The 20,954-nt window shown below is 37.0% G+C and overlaps 1 protein-coding gene across 24 annotated transcripts in view; it reads right to left on the bottom strand.

Annotated features, from left to right (window-relative positions):
- LRCH3 (leucine rich repeats and calponin homology domain containing 3) overlaps window positions 1-20,954 on the bottom strand; it is a 70,417-nt gene that overhangs the window by 26,387 nt on the left and 23,076 nt on the right. For 21 of the 24 annotated variants that reach the window (XM_054834836.1, XM_054834835.1, XM_054834841.1 and 18 more), the window contains exons 2-10: window positions 14,512-14,656; window positions 12,874-13,000; window positions 11,987-12,092; window positions 11,678-11,814; window positions 10,610-10,719; window positions 6,225-6,318; window positions 5,228-5,348; window positions 2,574-2,722; window positions 679-755 (exon numbers count right to left, since the gene is read on the bottom strand). In XM_054834836.1, coding sequence (XP_054690811.1) covers window positions 679-755; window positions 2,574-2,722; window positions 5,228-5,348; window positions 6,225-6,318; window positions 10,610-10,719; window positions 11,678-11,814; window positions 11,987-12,092; window positions 12,874-13,000; window positions 14,512-14,656 — 1,066 coding nt within the window. The remainder of the gene's footprint in view (window positions 1-678; window positions 756-2,573; window positions 2,723-5,227; window positions 5,349-6,224; window positions 6,319-10,609; window positions 10,720-11,677; window positions 11,815-11,986; window positions 12,093-12,873; window positions 13,001-14,511; window positions 14,657-20,954) is intronic. The other 3 variants (XM_054834839.1, XM_054834843.1, XM_054834854.1) reach the window with 1 other exon arrangement.

Here is a 20,954-nt window from a genome sequence, read left to right as displayed (position 1 = left end):
TATCCTGTCCAAGTCTGACCCATATTTTACGGATAAATATTCCCTCCAATAAGCCAAGCAATCATTACAGAGTATGGGCATAATTTGAAAAGTCTACTTCATTAAACTAAACAACCTGTTTTCAACATTTACTCCCATTCTATCCCTTCTTCCCCTGATGTAAGCTCATGATTATGGCATAGAAAAGCACATTTTAAATTAAACTAAATCCCTACAGTACTACAGCTACCAACAGTCAACCAAGAATGTGACCTCATAGCACATCAGATACTCCATGGTAACTCTCATTATGCTTCCCCTAAACCTGCAGTGCAAGTATGTTTATCCCTTCTGTCCTTTATGTAATATAGCTTAAGTCAACTATTTAATCAAAGCACAAATTAAATCATGAAAAGCAGATATTAAATCAGTTTAAGAGTATACACTTTAATTTGGCAGATTTATTTAACCAACTGATTTTAAAGCTGAACGTTGGCCTAGAACAGCCAAGCCTTTTGGTCACTGCCCTTATTAGAATACAAATTCCTAATCTGGAGCGATAATTTCTAAATAAAGTGCCATGCACATTTCTGGTGAAGCAACAGAAAACAATGTCATTTTCTAAACACATGCAGTAAATGTGTGCTCTGCATTCATCATGAAACTTTGGATAAAGTTACTGTTACCACATATTCTTACCTGTTTTGATGTAAATATCGTCTTGTATCCTCTGTTCTCTGAAATTCTCTGACAGATACAGGCTTTACTGGTGAACTCTAAGCAAAATAACACAGAAGACTGTTACCAGCTTATTAAGAATACTGGACATTAATGTCAGAGAATCTCTTTGTAGAGCAGTATTTGTAACTACTGGTATTCAAAATATCTCACAACGAACCACAAAACACAACTCAGGAATGTTCATTTCCAACTAAGCAAGTTCACTTATTTTTTCCTGCAATTTAAAGAATTTAGTTTCAAGATTAAATATGCCTACTGATAAATTTAAGAGTTTTAAACCCCCCACTATTAAGAATTATGCAGACAAGTAAATGTAGGTAAAAAAATAATTAATATTTAAGCATGTCAACCACAAAGACTTTCTCAGATAGGTTACTCATGTAGTATGTACAGCGAGACACTGAACTGTGTAGTTGTGTACAGAGGTATTAAGACTGATGGAACACAGAAGGAAACATTATGTCACTGAAAATGTCGATTTCTGAGGACACTCTCCAAAAGCGTACCATCCAAATGACTTAACAGGGAGCAGTTTTCTCCATGCGTTCACAGTAGTGGCTGCTACAACTGGAACAAAAGCATCTTTCAGTCTTGGCAATTCATACAATTTCAAAGCAAGTCTAGTGAATTTTATTAAAGTGCACACGAATCCTTGCACAGCTAGAAAGTGATGAAACGACATGAGCTAAAGAAAAGTGACAGCAACTTTACTGGAATCATTGCCCTTCTCTGCGCAAGGACATAATTTGGATACAGTAAGCAATCAATAAAAGCAGCTATAATTAGCAGAGTATATTGTGAAGGCTATGAAAAAATGTGAAAACAAACTTCTTCCATATGTTGCAGGGAAATGGGTGCACATATCCTGACTCTCAGGAGTTACACTGCAGTTACTGAGATTTTTAAAATGCAGCATTACAGTGCAAAAATTACATACGAGCTCAAACAGAAAGATAATTGAGAACAAAAATGAAAAAGATACTGTTTAGGCAGAAGAAGAGAGACACTAGTTTGCCCTCTTTTTTTTCTCTTTTTTTAGTGTGAGAGAAAACAGGGCAATGTCCAAGTTACACCTGTTTCTAGACATTTGTAAAAAGCTGTCTGGAAAACTTTCTAACCTCTCTAGTTGTTCATTTAACTGTATACTTTTACTGACTGAAAACAGTTTCATCTGAAACTACGGATGGTGGGTTTTATTCAGAAAGGCGACTATATACATATCCAGGTCTGTACCTGTGGGTTCAGAGCCTTGCTCAACAGTAAGAAAGAAATTGTCCTCTGCAAAGAGTAGGCTTTCTGAAAAGTCTGAATATTTAAGTTAGTCTAAACTTAAAATGGATGCTCAAGACATTGAGTTTACTGGCAAATAACTTAGAATCATTGCTCTACTAAATCTTTACGCTGGTAACAATTAACATTTTTCCCTTGAGAAAGTCAGTATATGTTCAGTACTACCAAGTAAATGTTCACAATTTTCTAGGTATCACTAATTACCAGTTGGAAGCATCAACTTCAATGTCTTTTGAAGACAGTGCTCCTTTGGAAAAACCATTTACTTCACATATGCCTAAAGCACAAGCTGTCAAGAACCCACATTACAGGAAAACAGTGTGGCTGCTTTAGACTTATTCCACATCTCCCAAAGGCCACTTGGGAGTCACTAAACGATCCAGCTCTGACCCTCCACAAAGCACAACACTGTGCTCTTCTCCAGATCAGACCTAATTTTTTAATTTTTTTTTTTTAAATAATTAAAAAACACAAAGAAAACTTCTGAGGACAAGAAGCATTAATACCATCACAAAGGCTTTCCTGGGGTGTATGAATTTAACTAATTTAAGTAAAAGCACCACCTCGTTAGAGATTCGCCGCTGGTCAATATATGCCATGAATTGTGAGCTGAGGCTGTCTGAGTCCATGCACTTGGGTTGCCTCACCTCTTCCTCCTCCTCTTCTGTGGCACAGCTATCAATATAGTCGATCTGATCGAGGTCATGTTCCACTTGACATACATACACAAAGGAAACACACATAATTAGATAACCAACAGGAGAGGAAAAACTTCAAAAAAAAAAAAGCAATGTCAGGAACTAAGGCTCTACTGTTTTTCTTCCATCTGGGAAAGCTCAGCCTAAAAGCTCTTGAATTTTGCAAGGTCCGCTAACGTTTGTTAAACATGAAATTTTGAAATAATGATAAAATTAATGTTTTTTAAAAAGCAGTGAGAAACATACATCAAGCACATAGTTTTAAAACAGTGGCCACAGATACTTTTGCAGTGACTGAAAAAGTAATCTAAATACTACGGCGTTTTTTCAATACCAAAAACTATCTATCAAAATCTATCAACCAACATTAAGACTGTTCAAAAATTTATGTACATTTTGAATTGTTTCTCTTGCTTCTTCAGACAAATTAGCATGGATGACAGATACTTCTACATTTTACTACTACAACAAAACAGAAGGCAGCATATCCAAGTTATGTGGATACAAATGCAATGAATATAAGAAGTGTATGTGGAAATAATGAAGGACAGAAAGCAACAAAATCCCTCTAAAACAATATAAAAGCACCTGCAGTTTAATTTTAAAAAGAGGAATGAAAAAAAGAAATTAGGAACCACTGAAATGAGAGCAAGAAACTGGCTAGGATTGATTTTCCCTTGTGGGGGTGATATTATGTAGGGCAATTTTTTTACTTGTCACTGCTTTTACACATTCTGCCCAGGGATTCTGAGAGTCATGACATTGAGCAAACTACCCTGGTAAAAAATACTGTGCTGGGGATGCTGGGGAATGCATAAGTTCCCCTTCTAAGCACTAGAGGTTTGGTTTTTTTTCTTCTTAAAACTCTCCCCAAACTTGCTCCAGACTCTCTCAGACATTCTTTTTCTACTCCCCCGCCCCTTTCCTGCTTGTCTAAAACAGACTTCTCTTTGCCTCACCACACAATCTAGCAACTGTTACTGCCAAAGCCACCTCCTCTGCTACTACAACCATCCAAAACAGCATTCCTATACACTTTGGCTTCATTAAATCTCCATCTCAGTTTCAAATCTTAAAAAAAAAAACCTCAACAAAACAAATCACACCAAAACCCCCTTCTTTCTAGCCTCGCTTATTAAAGAATAATAACGATAATATAGTAGAGAGTGAAAGACATTAGTATCTGTGTTAGGAACACAAACTTGGAAAGGATCTCCTGGATCACGGACAGACCCTCTCAGACACTCCTACTCATGAACTGTCCATGCTCCATCTTAAAATACTGGTGAGGCATTTTGAAATCCCTGGTGTATGAAACCGAAAGAACAAAATAAAGTTAGTCTTAGAGGTGGAGCTGGCAGCACTACCTGTTATTAAGGCTGCCCACAGCTTCCCATAACACCATGTCTTCAATTCTTCCAACTTTGCCAGAATTTAACTGTTTGAACTGAATTTTTTTATCCGTTAATGTGTAAAAGAGTGTGAGGCAACCAAAAGGGTTCAGATATTTCTAGAAGGTGGCAAAGAAAACAAAACATTGTGACAGAGAAGAACAAGACCGAGAAGAGAAGATGACAAAAGATGAAGAGGGGGATGAGGAGGGAAGAAAGAAAAATAAGTGGGAGTTGGTCACAGGAGATCAAAACTAGCTGGGAAGAGCGACACTCAGATAGGGAATATGAACTGGAGCCATTAGGGGAAATGGAAAATGGGGAGCAGCTGACAAAGAAAAATTAATCAAAGTACATGGGGATGAGATCTAATAATCAGTAGTGCAAAAAAATGGAGAAGAGGGAATGACTGAAAAACCCCAACAAACCAAACCTGGAAGAATGCTAAAATTGGGACATATAAACGAGAAGAGGCCTGAACTGTGAGGCAGTGGTAGCAGCAGATTATTGCAAGTTAAAATTCAGAAGGTCTGCATAGATGGAGAAACATGGACGCGCTATCACCTCTTGAACAAATATGAGGGTGCTACCATATGACTGCAGGACAACAAATTGAGAAGGTGCAAAAAAGCAATGTCACTCACATATATATATATTGATCAGTCCCTCTTAGATGGCTTGTGTGTTTTGATTAAAATCCAAGTCTGCTGGATGAGGCCCTTTTGCTACTTTGAAATATGAAATTCCCTGACAAAATTGCTCATCCTGTTCTGATGCAGTCAGCACAGAGCACTGTAAATTTTCCCCAGTAGCTCAAGCAGCAAAACTCCATGCACCGAAATCCAAGATTCCAAAATACTCTTTGAAGCATGTGGAGACTGTAATATCACACATACAGCAGAAGCTGACAATGTTTCCCAGATAATCCTAATTCTGATGTTATTTGATTTTGCCTTGTATCCTTAATACATCAGTGTTTTTACATTGTTTACACAAGTGTGGTTTTGTGTAATTCCACCTAGACCTTTCTCTTTTTCCTCTTTAGATAACCTACTATTTATAGCAAATATTCTGGAACTTCGATAACGATGACACGATAAATATTGTTAGCCAAAGATCACTATTTACCTCCACCATTAGTTACGACTGTGCTCCCTCGGTTTTCTTGATACTGACTTTCTCTTCGCAGTCTCTGTTCTTTAGTGATCTCTGCCACACGTAACGGGAGATCTGAGAGCTCATCTGTTGGCTTTAGAAAACAAACAGTGAAGTCAAGAAAACAACTTTTCTTTGGAAACATCATCTTGTAAGCTACTACCTCTTGATTTGTGCTTTTACTTCAACTGTCCTGTTTTGCACCTACAAAACACTAACTTAAAGCAAAATACAGCTATAGAGTATTGTTTTTAAAAAGCATATATTTAAGCTTTCTTAAAAAAACCAACTTGACTACGGTTTTGCCTGCAGTATCTGCAAGTGCATGAAAACATCCCAGGATGGAAACTCCTAGAACCCTCTCAAAAACCAAGCTAGCATACAGAGTATAGCTCACTGAAACACTTTAGGTCTTGGCTACAGCCTTTTCTAGCTGTCCCAAGAGGAAAAGGGAGCTTCTTCCTGGGAAGAATAACTGACAGTCTTCTTGCTAAGAGATCCCATTTTCCTGCTTCTAAATGGCAAACAGATTTTATTTTTAACATTTGAAACAAGCTGCAAAGAAAGAAGGTGAAGTTCCCATCTTTTTTGAACCTTAATTTTCATGTTCAGATTTATTTTACTGAAACAACTACTCATGAATAATTGTAGTTGATTCAACATTGTAATATGATACAGTTACAAGCTTTTTCTAAAATGAGGAACCCCCTTTTCCCTGTCTTTTAAGCTCCAGTAAATTCATCTGTCAGGCACTATTATATACATTTATCTTATTATTTCCAACTTTGTGTCCATCCCATATAAAATTATGTTTGTTTTTCTCCAATAAAACAACAAATAATTTTGGCTCAAGGCATCTTACACACGAGCATATACATGTTACCCATTGAATAAGCTTCCAGACACATACTTATTAGTTCTCTTTCTTGTACAATACTGCACTCAACAAAAATAAAGCTGCAACACTTACTTCATTCCCTGACCATCTTTTGTCTCCACTGTCCACACTATTGAAGCCAGAATCAAGTGCTCCGTATGGACGACTGGAATAGAGTTCCTCATGGCTGTTAAACACACAGTTTTAGTTACTGTAATATAAAGACCACCAAAAGCTACTCAGCTATTCAGCTATTACAGCGCAAAAGCAGAGTAAGCTACCAAGCACATTTGCGGTGTGTTCACAAGCTCAGAACATTAGAAAGCATCATAGTGCATTTGCCATATAGAACAAGAGGCATACGCTTACAGCTGCATACTTGTCAGTCAGCTGTCCACCTGCCACTGCTTAGCATTTTAAGAGCTAATCTGATCCGAAGTATATATCCATACTTCAAACATTTCCCAAGCAGAAATTATGACAAAGAAAACTGCAGTGGTCTCTTATTTCACTGTTTAACAAGTCAAACTTTCATTTTCCACTACTCGTATGTTTTAGTTAAAAACACTGTCCCACAAACTTTTTCATAAGTAAACATAAACCCATGCAAAATTATTAAAAATACAGATGTTTCAGAATATACTTCTACACAAAAGTAAGCAGAATGTATTACACGCTTATCTTCTGTATCATAATTACCTAAAAATGGTGCAGTAAGCTGGACACTATTTCAAACACTTCATAATACAATAAATACAGAAGTACAGTTTTCATCTACAGAGCCTGACTTTGTCAATGACATGTCTAGACAAAGGCATTAGACATGTGCCTAGTGTTACAATACACATAACCAAAGAGCCATACAGTTCTTCTCTAAATTTCTGGGCTCAGAAACTACGTAATTCAGCAGTACAGCCATCACAGATGTCAAGTCTGGCAACTGCTGCAGATAGCTCCAGTAAAAGAGACAATGGGACTTGTCTGATCCACTGCAGATGGCATTTCACAATGGCTCAACTGTCCTACTGGCACTCGATCCCCCAGGGAGAACTGCAGCAGTAATTACTGCATAATACACAAGGAGGAACGAATTTCAGGAAGCTAATTGCTTCACCCCATCATAACTAAATTGCAGGTCATTTTCTCACTGGTATTGCTCTCAAGTTGTTGCTCCCTCTGAAATCCCTCTTTCAGGAAATACTTATTTACTAATTACTATTATTATTATTACTACTATTATTATTATCAGTAATGCAGCACTGTATGTGTGCATGGGAATTTGTAGAACAGTGCCATTCTGCCGCCCATTACCCCGGGCTATTTTAATTTTCAGATAGACATAAAATAGCAAAAAATAACAGGAGGTATGGAGGGCTACAGATGAGAAACGTTAGGCTATACATCTGCTTCTCTGTAGATCTAGATACTGCAAATATACACTGAAAGACAAGCTCTTGTACCTGCATAGAGTTTTGATTAACTCAGGAGTTTCACCTTTATGGCCCTGTATTTGAACAGAAAGATCACCTGCATAATAAACCCCAAGGAAGAAAAAAGGAGAAAGAAAACCAACTCCCTTCTTTTGGGTGGGGAAAAAGAAGAATGACCATGAAATCGCCCAGCACAGTTAAAGAACTATTAACTTGAATCACTGACAATAGAACCATACTTATGCTAACAGTACTTAAATATTGGATTTAAAACATGGGTCAGAGAAAAGAAAAATCCATCTGTGGTATAATTCCATTTTAAGTGCATCAGTATTTTCAGAATCTCCTAAGAACCCTGTTCTAAGTTGAACAATTATTGCAAGAGCAACAAAATGACTATTTGGCTACATCTGAAAAATGGGGAAGTATTTTGATACAAATTTTCTTCCTTTTCAATTAGAGATTTTGAAAAGCTATACATCTAACCCTAAGGTTATGTGGAACCTCAAAAATTCATAATCACTGTTCCCAGAACTCTTCTGCTTTTTAAACACAACAGCTGCTTTCTGTCTCCCCAACTCTCACATCTAAAAACAGATCTTAAATGCTGTGCAGTTCGCACATTCATAATCATTCAGTAGCCATCCTGAAATCAGTAGAGACTTAAGATTTTTATTCCTTCCTGACTAACAAGCTACAAGGAACAACAGCTAGGCATTTAGATAGATAAGAGCACTCTGGGGCAACTACAACTTACCCAGGAAGCTACATAAGGCTTGAAATCAAAGGATGAGAAGGTAAATGCCTGGTAAGACCGACAGTCAAAGGACAGACAGCATTTGCCAATATTTCAGAGACACAGCTCCAAAGCCACACTAAACCACATATTTTTACCTCCTGTAGGATAGAACAGTTGCCCATTTCCCAGAACATCCACTACACTGGTTCATGCACAAGTACTTCATATTTTAAACTATCTAACTCCACACTACCAGTCTGCTTCAGTGCCAAAAGAACTACTACACAGCTTTGACAGTTCTGCCTCCTCTCAACCACATTGACTCCAGCGCCAACCTCAGCTGCTCTGAACTTCAGTGTTGCAAATGAGAGATTGGCTGCAGCAGATCAAAACTTGCTGCAAGGTAAGTTTCATAGCTTATGTTTAGAAAAGGACTTTAACATTCAAGATTTCACTCTGGTAAGACAGTTTGATAGAATTTGACAGGGTTAAACCAAATAATTAGCTGCACTACAAACTCCAAACAACACTTTCTGCCATAATGTTTCAGAGTATCTTGTTTTATTAGCAGTATTAACAACTTTGCTATTAAAAAATGTTTGATCAAGAGTGAACTGACAGCATGACTCAAACTTCCTTAAACTTTAGGAATCTCTACCACTCAGTTTCAGATTCTTAACCTCCATGGTATTTCACCCACCTTATCAGATAAAACAGCACCAAAGTCTAGGTGTACTGACTGATACCTTATTTCTGCTGGTCACCTTTGAAGATAACAAACATAAAGGTCTTGTGACTTGCCTGGAAATATTAACTATATTGTAGTTGAATGCTTTTATTTCTCTTATCCCAAGTTCCAGAAGAATATAATAATGTGTGATCCTCTCTTCCACAGGATCATTCTACCATTTTCTCCTAAAACGTACTCTGATCCATGGCCAGTTCTTCCACAGGTACACAAAAGCAGGAGAAATGACCTGCAACACTAAATGCCCTAAAGAGCATGGTAGCAACAAATAATTCCATTATCAACTCTCATCTTCTCTTGGGGATGGAAATACAGCTAAAAGGAAAGCCAGCTGAACCTCATTTCATATGGCTGAATCTGGAAGCAACTCTGGAGAAAGGATCCTCAATCAGTTCTGCACATTTTTACATTTATAATTCCAAGTTATGATTAAAATACAATAATGTCATTTCACAAAAGCAATTAATGAAAACTTTCACAGTAATACACAACTCCAGACAACAACAAATCAGTAAGCACATAGCCCACTGACTTTGTTGGAATTTCTCTTAAAAAATAAACTATGCTAGAGATACACAGGTCATGACATTTTATCATTTAGAGCATTTTCTTTTCAGTAACAGGACAGTATCCCCAGTATTATGCAGAAAACGTCTGCAACAGCTTATAGTCTAGGAAACTGAGTAACACTCAAAATGCTCATGTGTTGACCTCATCTAGAAAAATAATTTAAGACATTCAGTGCTGATGAGGAATCACTGTCAGTCCCTCATGCAAATTCTTAGACTTCACAGATCTGACTCATGATGATTTATTGTGAGGCCCTCTGATTTGTCTTTTATTGCTGCTAAGACAGCAGCACATCCTTTAGCAACTTATTCCTCCACACCTTATTACCACCTTCCAAGATAACTGAAGTAATTTTTAATATACATCTTTAGCTTCATACTTCACTGACTCCCTTTCTTCTACATCATGTAACAGAAATGAATCTTAACTGCTGCTTTTTCTAGACATCTTAATTTAGCAGCTGATATGGCTGACTGTTCCAATATTTGTGTTACAATGCTAAGCAGTAGTGCCAAGTGAAAGCTTGCCAAAAATAACAGTTTACAAATGGGGTGGAGATCAGCATTTACACCTGCAGTTTGAGCGCAGCAGTTAAATTCTGTACAAAAGGTTAAAAATCACAGCAGGGATATACTTCAGTAAGTATGTGGAAAATATTAAGAGCTTATAAACCGAACACATATGTTAACAACATGAGAGCACACCTCCTGTGCTATGAGGAGACATTCTCTTCTCACTGTATATCAACTCTAACACTGCCTTTCATATGATATTGCCCAGGTTTTCTTCTGAACTGCTCCTTGCTTTTTATATAGTCGTACCTTGTTACAATGTACCATGAGATAACATAAATTATATTCTTCAAATGCACCTTCATCAATGCATTTACCAAAGAACAATCCTGGGATCTATTTTTTTAAAAAACTCAGATGACTGATACAATTTTCCAGAATGTCATCAAAACTAGGAAACTGGATTATGACAAACTTACCAAGATCCAAATCCCATGGGTCTCCTATCATAATCAGGCAAGTCTGGAGCTATCTTGCATGCTTCTATGTTCAGGTATTTAAATATGTGAATTTTTCCTTTTATACATATCTTAAAAAAACCAAACAACAAATAACATAAATATAATTTGACAATACATTTCCAAAGTACTCTACAGACATTAGAGTTGAGAGTAATAAATGAGCACATTTATGTCAACCAATGCATTTTTTTCTTCTAATCTCACTGCATTTTAGAGAAACAGCTATAGTGGAGCATCACAGGATGCCCATGATAGGCAAATGGAAGCTGTCCTCCAAGTACACCTGGTCTGCATACAACTTTGTCAGCTGGATGCTGAAATTTCATCATGCAAACAAGACACAAGCATTTACAAGTACTAGAATTTATACCCTTGGCATCAGAACAGATGCATCCCACCCATGCCCAGCTTTGAATGGCAGTGGCAGACTGCCAAAGCAAGCTCAAATTTAAAATGAATGAAGCCAGTAACAGCTGTCTTTGCTTTCAAAGAGAGGCAAAACTACAGGTCTTAGCAAGTGCCCCTCTTGACTCAGAAGCAGCAGCTCAAAGCAGAGCCTGTAATACTCAAGGACTTACATACCCACATTAAAAATCAAATTAGTCACTAACCGTATTGCAGTTTCTAGCTCAAAGGCCAATTTGAGCACTCTGCTGCAAAGTGAACCTGCACACAGCAGCACTGAGGCTTCAGTCAAAGTTTTGACATTTGAGTGGCACAAAATCAGTCTTGCCTAACAGACCTTCCTCTCTCCTACAGTGAAAGCAGAAATGTTCAGCTAACAGTACTACAATGCTAACAGTGGTATTCTTAGTAATATCCCATAGGTAAGAACTCTAATACAGTAAAGTAAGAGAAGGAAAAGGGATTTTTCAAGCTGTGCTGTATATTTAACACTTTTAGACAATACAATTTATTTCAAGTCCTTTGCTCTTAAATAAAGTTTGTAATATAATCCTTCAGCTTTTAACTTCATTCTGCCCTTTTTAGTTCAACTAGTCATCTGAATTTCTAGCTGCAGTTTACCTGTGCAGGGGGTGACTGGAGAGGGTTGTTCTCTAACATGATGGTCTGCAGATGTCTGAGGTTCCTATAACAAACTGGTATTGTTGTTATTTTATTGCAGGAGAAATCTAATCGAATCAAAGGCAACTCAGCAAGCTCTGCAGACAGAAAATAAACACAATTCAGGAGATTTAAGAGCAAGAGTCTAAAAATATGTGTTTTACAAATTAATTAAGTACACTGCTTCAAGCTGTCAAGGGAAGAAAAAAGCATTGAAAATAAAGAAGTCCTTGAAGTTTCTGCTGTTATAACCGACAGCCTTCATCTCACCTTCAGGTAAACGCACCAAATTATTTCTTCTGACATTTAGGTCCCGCAAAGATTCCAAATTGCCAATCTGTGGAGGTATTGTCTGTATTTCATTACAGCTCACATCCTACAAAGCAAGAGTAAAGAACAAGTTTGCGGTTTTGACATTACCATCACTGACTGGTAAGCCTCTGTTAATTACAATACAGTGTTTTATTTAGGGACTGAAAGAAAAAGACAACTATTTACATAACACCTCAGATCTTGATATTCATTAAATCTCACTGCTGATGTGAAGCATTATTCTCATTTTAAATATATGGGGAATAAAAGCTTTAAAAGATTAAGCATTCAAATGTAGATGCTTATTTCAAGTTATCTCATTTAAGCTATTCCATATTATTTGAGACAGTGCAACTTGCTATATAAAAGCTTTTTGCCAGTAACAAATGCACCAACAGCTATAGTTCCATCCAGCCTTCCTTTCAAAAATAGGCAAGACTCTTAGTTAAATTGATATGGGTCATTTGCACTCCAAGGCATCTTTCTCCCACTTAATTTTTTTTTTTTAAATCTCAGAGTATTTAAAACTCTTTTCTAATATCTTTATACAAAGTTCAAAACACAGTTGGAGATACTACAGCAGATAGAAATCCTCCTTAGATTAAGAACAGATTTAAGTAACTTGCTATTGCATACAAGCGACTAGTTTACAATCACAAAGTTCTCAGCAGAATGAGAAACAGGATGTTGATCTTGCACATGCCCACATAGCATCCTATTCACTGCATTATTTTCACCAGTTTAAAAAAATGTTATTTCTTCTGAAGCACTTCTGAACCTATTAAATACATCAATTAAAAATTAAAGACTGGATAGTAATAGTTAAAAAATAACTGTATACTCACAAGCTCTGTCAGCTGTCTAAGCTGTCCAATTTCTTCAGGTATTGAAACCAACTTATTATTACTTGCTATCAAAACTTTTAGTGGTAGACTACAGAGGTGTACTGGCAATGTTGAAAGCTGGTTTCGACTTTTTGGACAGAAAGAAAACAAAATCATCAGAACTCTAATGAGAAATCACCTCACATCTTAATGCAATGAAAGACATAGACAAAAAGCATGCTCCATTTAGATGATCACTCAGTTTTTATATAATTACTGTAAAAGTAATTCCATGAAGTCTTTCTTTATTACTTGCTTTATCCAGTTATGTGTGAACAAACTCTGAATATCAAGCACCAAGCCTGATCAGATGCTTTTGAACTGAGTGCTTGGGAATATGATGTTTTTGTACCCTTTCAGGTGCTTCTGATAACTGGCCACTGTCTTTCACAAATGAGTATGTTTGAACAGAGTGCAAAAGCCTGATAGGTAGTATTGTAGGTCAGCACATACAAAATGCCACAAAGTCATTATTTACTCAATTAGAGATATACTTTAAATACGCAGTAAGTCACGTGGATCAAGAATCTTGGTATGATGGATTTCACTATTCCAAAACACAGTCTTGGACATTTTATAATAAACTACTATGAAAGCAAATATGAGGTTGTATGACTGAACTGTAACCTCCGATGAGAATCAGGCAGGATGAGAATGGATTGTGAGAGAGAAAGATTCCCTTTAAAACATAGCAAGGAGCAGTGACTAGATGATTGGAAAGTTATTAGGATCTTAACTAAGGCTTTGATCAGGCGTTGACATTTACCAAAATATGCTGTTGTATTATTTCATGCTTGAAACCTAGATTTCCCTACAATAAAGGCGAAAAAAAAGAAAAAGAAAAAAGTTCTGAGCAGTAAGCAAACCAACAGCAGTTTTTAAAAGGATAATAATTGGACTGCACCTACTAGAGATCATAGCAATAGGAAACTCTTACCTGATTCATATCCCATTCCTACAATTCTCACCATCAATAAAAAATGAAAATAAAGAAACATAAGCATACTAAATTGGCAAAAGCATAACACCAGAAGGAAGGAGCCTGAAGTTTTTCTGGATTGATATCACTGCCAATTTGTGGCAAGGAACTTTCCACAGCTCTTAAAAGACCTTCTTCACATGAAAGATGCTGTACACAGTTGAATTTCATCAACAGGCTAAGTTGCAGCAATTACCTTTAATGCTGGCAGAGAAGCACTAATGCTTGAGAAAGATCTTTAAAAGCCACCAGTACAGTGAAGGTAAAGGGAAACTGCATAAACCTTATTCAGCTGCTGAGAGCTGAATTGTAAAGACTATCCAAAAGCTGTCCTCTCTTTTCAGTCTGCATGCCTATATTTCACATGAAAACTACTGGAATTTATTTTGAGAGTCCTTTAAAATGGAATTAGCTTTCTTCTTCATAGTCCACTTCTACAAGCAGCTGCTTAATCCTCATGTTCCCTAAGTCAGTATGACTGGTTCAGGTTGCTCTGATTCAATGACATACAATATAACAACGTGATGATTACACACCATGTTAGCATTACTTATGGATACATCAAAATTTATAAACCCAGACTACTGATGCTTAAGCAAAATTTCTAAGACAATTGTTACCTGATATTTAGAAATGTTAAAGATTGTAAGTTCAAAACAGCCTCTGGGATATATCGAATGCAGTTCTGGTACAGATTAAGACTCTCGAGGGAGACAAAGTGACATGCTTCTGCTGGAAGCTCTGACAGCCTGTTCCGAGACAAATCTAAAGGGAGGGAAAAAAGAAACATTCAGTAAAGCTATCTTAAAACTTCATGAGGACAAGTATTGTCTGTGTATTTGCCATCACACAGTGGCAACAGTTGGACAGGAATCAGTTTCACTGTCCTGCCTGCAAAATTTTCAAGATTATGAAGTGATTCTCCTTCACACACAAAATAAATCAACATCTTTTAAAAATCTTACAGCCACAATGAGAAAAAGAGCACCAGATGCAACATTTCTTTCATGCCCTGAACTGCCTTATGCTTAGAGGAAGCTAGTTTAAGATGTGGAAAGCCCAGCTTCAAATGACTGTTCAAGGACCATCTTTTAGATTATGGAGTTGGTATTAGGTGGGCAGTGCTGTGATGAAAACAAACAGAAAGTACTTTTCTCCCAGCCCATGGCTAAGGTACTCTCTGCTACGTGGAAATCTCAGCTTCAAATTTCTGGTCTAAAAATACACACTTTATATAGACAGATGCATATTTATAGGTAACAGTTCCAACAGGGGAAACATGAGCCACACACCTCAGACAAGCCTTGTGTACTCTAGCCAAAGCATTCCCTTCTTCAGAAAGACACCAGTTCAAGCCTGTAATCTTAACCAGGCAATGGAAGGATTTTCAAATAAAGGGTCTTCCCAGCTGCTGAGAAACGCTCTGCTTGCTGCTAGCAGTAAGGTTTACTGTTTCTTTGTGATCATACATTCCTTGCTTGGCAAGAGAAAAAAGTTTAACCAAAACTACTACCAAATGTTTATATTTGAAGAACCAATATTTTTCCTTAGCCAGTTCCAAATAGGAGTCTATACATATACAATATCCATCAGTATTACTCTCCTTCAAAAGTAAAAGCTGCATGGTGATAAATAATGCAGATGCAAAGGGTTCTTTTTTCTTTAAAGGTCAAGGAAATTTCTTGCTTATAAATGCCAAAGGACAGTTCTCACAAACACACACTAACAGCTTCCTAACACACCCAGTTCTTAATTCTGACAGGAGTTACGCTCACATCAAGAGCACCTTGTGTCAGCAGGGAGTTCCTATAGAGATAGTGCCTGTTTAATAAGCTGATGCTTTACCTTTACATTTTTAAGGGAGGGCAGACATTCATTGTAAAAACCCATCTAACCTGACTCAGTGTCATGAATGATTAAAAAAAAAATCCAAATTTAATGTTTTCTTTGTTTTGAATTTCAATTTCTCCTCATCAGCATAAGAAGATAAAAGCTCCCACTCCAAAACATATACAATAAACTGACATAGTAATTTCTGTATCTTTATTCCATGAAAGAACCATCCAATACAGATTACTTTTTAAAGACTGCCAAATGCAGGCAAGTCTTATGTCTCTTGACTTTTTTTTTTTTAAAGGGAACCTCTTCCAGAGTAAAAAAGCCCTCCTCAGAGAGATCCTGCCTACCACCGTTCCAATGTATGCTGCTCTAGGTTGCCCAAGGAAAAGAGGTCACTCCAAGTGCAGCTGGAACTGACTCTAGGCCTACCTCAATGCTTAGAACAAACCATGAGCTACTACTGATAAATAACCAGTATTTAAAAATCTCAGTAGAAAGCAGCACTACAAAAAAGATTGTAGAGAAAAACCTCCAGATGTACTTTAATGTACAACTGGGAAGGAACTGCATTATCCAATCTACAGAAGCTAAATATAGCAGAGGCTATGATGGATATAAAGTTCAGCAGATGTTGCAGGGTGCACACAGATAAGAAAACATGAAAATCACGGAAACTTCTAATCTGCCGATACAAAAAGGTAATGGGGAACATAATGAAACTCCTTGTCTGTTCAGCAAGGAGTATTTAAAAAAAAATTAAAAAATAATTAAAAAAAGAATCACACTAAGTGCCTCTTTCCAGCTTGTATCAGCCTCAAACATGACCTCAGCTTAAACTTGTCCAAACCTGATTTTGAAAAACCAACACTTTTAAATGAATGCTTCCAACCAGCTCTAATAGTGGAGCTAAAATTACAAAATAATAGAAGTCGTCAGCATTAAGTCTGCATTGCATATCTAGAATTGTTTAATTGCCTTATGACAGAAAACAGTTTGAGATCTTTGTCCTCCTTTTCTATTTTTTGCAAAAGAGGGCAACCTTTTTTCCCTGTTTTTTCTTTTCTTCTAAGAGTGAGGAAAAACCTGCACTTACAGATTGCTAAAGACAGCTTTCATAAACATCTTAATCTTACCATATGCTAATCCAGATAAAACAACAGATAAACGCATCAAATGCAAAGAAAGACCACACTGACGGATCCTGCTACTGCCAAACCCAAAGTTTTCTTACCTCTGTTGCTTGTCCCAGGCTCTTTGTATCATCAGAGTTGGGGAAAACTCTGACTAGAATTAAATACAACATTTTTTCTGATCATCTCACCACACAGCCCCATAAAGCCTATACCAGCACCAGAGAAAAATGATAGTGCACGCAGCAGAGTCCCTCATTCTGATGACAGGGATTACCTTTGCTGATTTAAAGCACTTGCTGAACTCCAGCCTAAGTGGAAACAGCAAATTAATCGGACTGATCAGAACCTGGTTAAGAATTCGTCAAGTAAAGGAGTCGAAGTATCTGTGTATATCCTGCAGGGACACAGCATGCACTTTCAAGGGAATTTATGCAATGGACACTTATTTTGCACAAGCCATTGCCAGTAATACACTAGTCTGTCCTAGGATTTCTTCTGCTTTACTTCCATAATTTCATTCTCATTAATGTTTTAGAGAAAATGACAGCAAACTCCAACCCTCCCCTTCTCCAAGTTGTATAGCTGAAGATTTAAAGCAGACTAATGGTGCTAAAACTGTGCAACAATGTGATGTCCAAAATTGCGACATTCCCAATGGGATCTCTCCTGTGCCAACATTGTTATAAAACGTAACAGGAGAAGAGTGATTTCCAAACAAACATACTGTCCCAACACAAATAAAAATTTCGAGTAAGTGCAGCCAATCATAGTATTTGTAATCACTGAAATTATCTGTGATACATACAACTTGCCATAGTGTTTCACAGTACAGCTGTATGTTACCATATAAGAAAGGGAGAAGAATCCAAATTATTTCAGAGATGACAAGAAACAAGCAAGAGTAATTTTTTAAAAAATTAAATACTTAGCTTCCACATTGACTAGATGTTTAAGCACCTATTTATTTTAAATAATTATTACAACATTGGTTCACATATAAGGTGTAAGTGTTTTTCTTAGTGACCCTGGAGGATGGAACTGAATTCCACCACCTGTCTCACAGTACACTAACATCCTCCAGCATACAGCTTTATCCCTCATTCACACAGGCAACGTCTGTTTTAATACTATCCATTTTAACAAAGAAATGGGCTTCCCAAGTAATGAGCCATATTTTCTGGCAGAAGAATCACAAAGAGAAAGTTTCTTTCAACGCTGTTTTGGAAAGGGTTTAACCACAAACATGAGAATTCTCAATTGCTTTTTGTTTCACTTTATCTCATCAAAGAACATTTAAAACCTAGTGTTTACATATGGTGCAGACCATAAGGCATGAACTAGGTCAAGAACTTCATATATTCTGAGCTATGTTTTAGTATTTCTAAAGAAATAACTCCCTGCAAAGTAACACTAGGTATGAAGAAATGAAAACACACTTTTTCAAACAACAAATGAGCTTATAGCATGATAGAAATGAGAAACCAAAGCTGGTTAGCAGCAATGACTAAGTTTTTCCAGACTTCCCTCAATTTACAGTGATTTTTAAAACTTGGCATCTCTGTTTAGAAGTACAAATTCAGTGGAAAGCAGATTAAATTGGAGCTGAATTTTGATGCAGCAGTATAGTCTCTTCAATAATTTAAAATGGGTCTAACCAATTACAAGTTTGGTTAATAAGGTTGCAGCATTTTTACTCACATGATGGCCAAGAGAATGCTATCTTATACGCAGCATCTACAACTTCATGTGTTTGAATGGGGAGCTAAAGAGGGAAGGTCTGCCAGGACCATTAAAAAAGGCAAGTGCTAGAAAAAAAGAAAAGATTAAGCTATACTGTAAAACAAGAATACCTCAAGAATTAGACAGAAGCAATATATGATAAAATACAGTGTGAATTCTGAATCTGCAAATGAAGTACTGCTTTTGGTTACTTGCAATCCCCGCCTTGCCCCCTTGCAAACCTCCAACAATTATTTAAATTGCCGAAGTCGAGAACACAGCATCCCTAAGACTCAGTGACATTTTTTATTTTGGCCAATTGCTCTGGAACCGTCCCCCACTCCGGAAAGTGGACCTTAAATGGGACCAGAAATGGGGCAGAGAGTACAACAGTCATTGTATGAAACAATTCAACAACTCCATCCTCTTCCCCACCTTCCTCCTAAAAATATCTGAAGGAAAGGAACAGCCTTAACAAAGCCAGGAGAGAAGTAAAGAAAAAAGCCCTCCAGGGATTGCTTATATATTTACATATACACTACCCTGCAGTATAGCAGCAGCTGGTGCTTTTCCAAAAGAGAAAGTGGAAGTGCGGTAAAGGAAAAACTAAGGAATCTTCTTGAAAATATCTTGTCAATTAAGACTTTAGTGATATTCTACTACTACTGTATCCATAAGATAACCATTCAACAACAACCAGAAAATAAAAAGGTATTATAGTACAAATTATGGTGCAAACTAAAATTTATCTTGCTGTGAGGTTTTGTTTTGTTGGTTTTTTTTGTTTCTGGTTTTTTTTTTTTTTTTTTTTTTTTTTTTTTACAAATACTGTATCATGAACTAAGAAGCAATTGATAACTGTGAAATCAACCAAGGAGTAATCAGCACAGTGCAATTTATTTGCTTTAATATGTACATGCACACCCTTGCTGCCTGACATACCATAAAACACAAAGAGCAAATGACTAATTCCCCCCCAAAACACAAATGCTGAATTTCACTATGAATAAGCATATGAGTGAAATATGGCTATTATTCTTTGAACTAGGACTGACTTGCTTGTGTTCACATTTTATGGGTTAAGATTACTGTTACCAGAAATCTGCTTTAAGAAAGGTTCTTCTAGCCTGCTAAAAATGGATGTGTTTCCTTGAAGGCAAGATCATGTGGAATTTTGGCAAAGGGGAAGCGTTCTTTGGAACTAAGCTCTTTGTGAAAGATAAAAAAGCCAACAGTACTAATACAAAATGAAGTCTCAGAGCAGAGTCAGATCACTGACCTGTTCCATCTTAATTGGGATTCCGTTCAGAAAGCCAAAAAATCCAATGTTAAATGCGACTAGAGAACACACTATGTTCAAAACTGCATCATTTGGCATTAAGTGTAAACTCTTCCTGCTCACAGAAGAATGTTCCTCTAACATCAAACATTAACAAGGCTCTGTTCACACATCTTCAACTTAAGCTGTAACACAAATTTAGTCTCCAAAGGAAAATCACTGATGCACTGTTTAAGGTACTGGGTACTTTAACTGACTACATATGCTATAAAGAGGGGGAGCTGCAGCTCAACTGTTGCTGGCACTCAAACTAGCTGGGGCGGTGGTGAATTCCAATTCATCACGAGATGCTAACGCGATCAGTCCACTAATCCTGTTGCGATGGGAATACAGCTTCTGCTCTCATTCCAATTAACTACAACAATGAAGGGCAGTTCTAGGTCTGGGCTGTGCTACAAGATTTTGTTAATAAAGATCTGCCTTTTGTCACCAGAGATCTGCATGTGTTCCCCAAACACTTAATTTTGGTGTGGGGTGGTTTTGTGTGGGGGGTTTTTTGGGGGGGGGGGTTTGTTGTTTTTGGGGAGTGGTGGGTGGTTTTTTTTTTGGTTGGGGTTTTTTTTTGTTTGTTTGTTTTTTAATTTAAACCAGCAAAGCCTAGATTCTTGGCTGTCTATTCAAAACCAAATGTCAGCGACCACCATAACACTTGCTGGCAAAATGCTAATGTAAGAGAGATTGTGACATTATGTCAGCAGCTGTAAACTGTGGGCTCCCACCCATGATGTATCATGTCTTCTATAATAACCCAGTTGCAGCTGTGTGACATCAGCCATGAATGTGCTGCAGTGATGCAATACTGGTATCTGTGAATTGATTTGAATCCTGATGGTGACACTGGCTGCTACATACTGCCCTCAATTACGATGACTTCATTTGAAGGGCAAGAAAATGTTCTGTTTTCCCTAAAACTATGAAGCATGCATTGTAACTTAAAAGCACACTCACGGTTTTCCTTTTATAACAGACAAATCTAAGATATATTAGCTTGCAGCTTACAGACAAAAAAATATTGTCATATAAATAATTAGAT

This window comes from Grus americana, chromosome 9, assembly GCF_028858705.1.
Source record: "Grus americana isolate bGruAme1 chromosome 9, bGruAme1.mat, whole genome shotgun sequence".
Classification (NCBI taxonomy): Eukaryota; Metazoa; Chordata; class Aves; order Gruiformes; family Gruidae; genus Grus; species Grus americana.
This window is presented reverse-complemented; position numbering and strand designations above follow the sequence as displayed.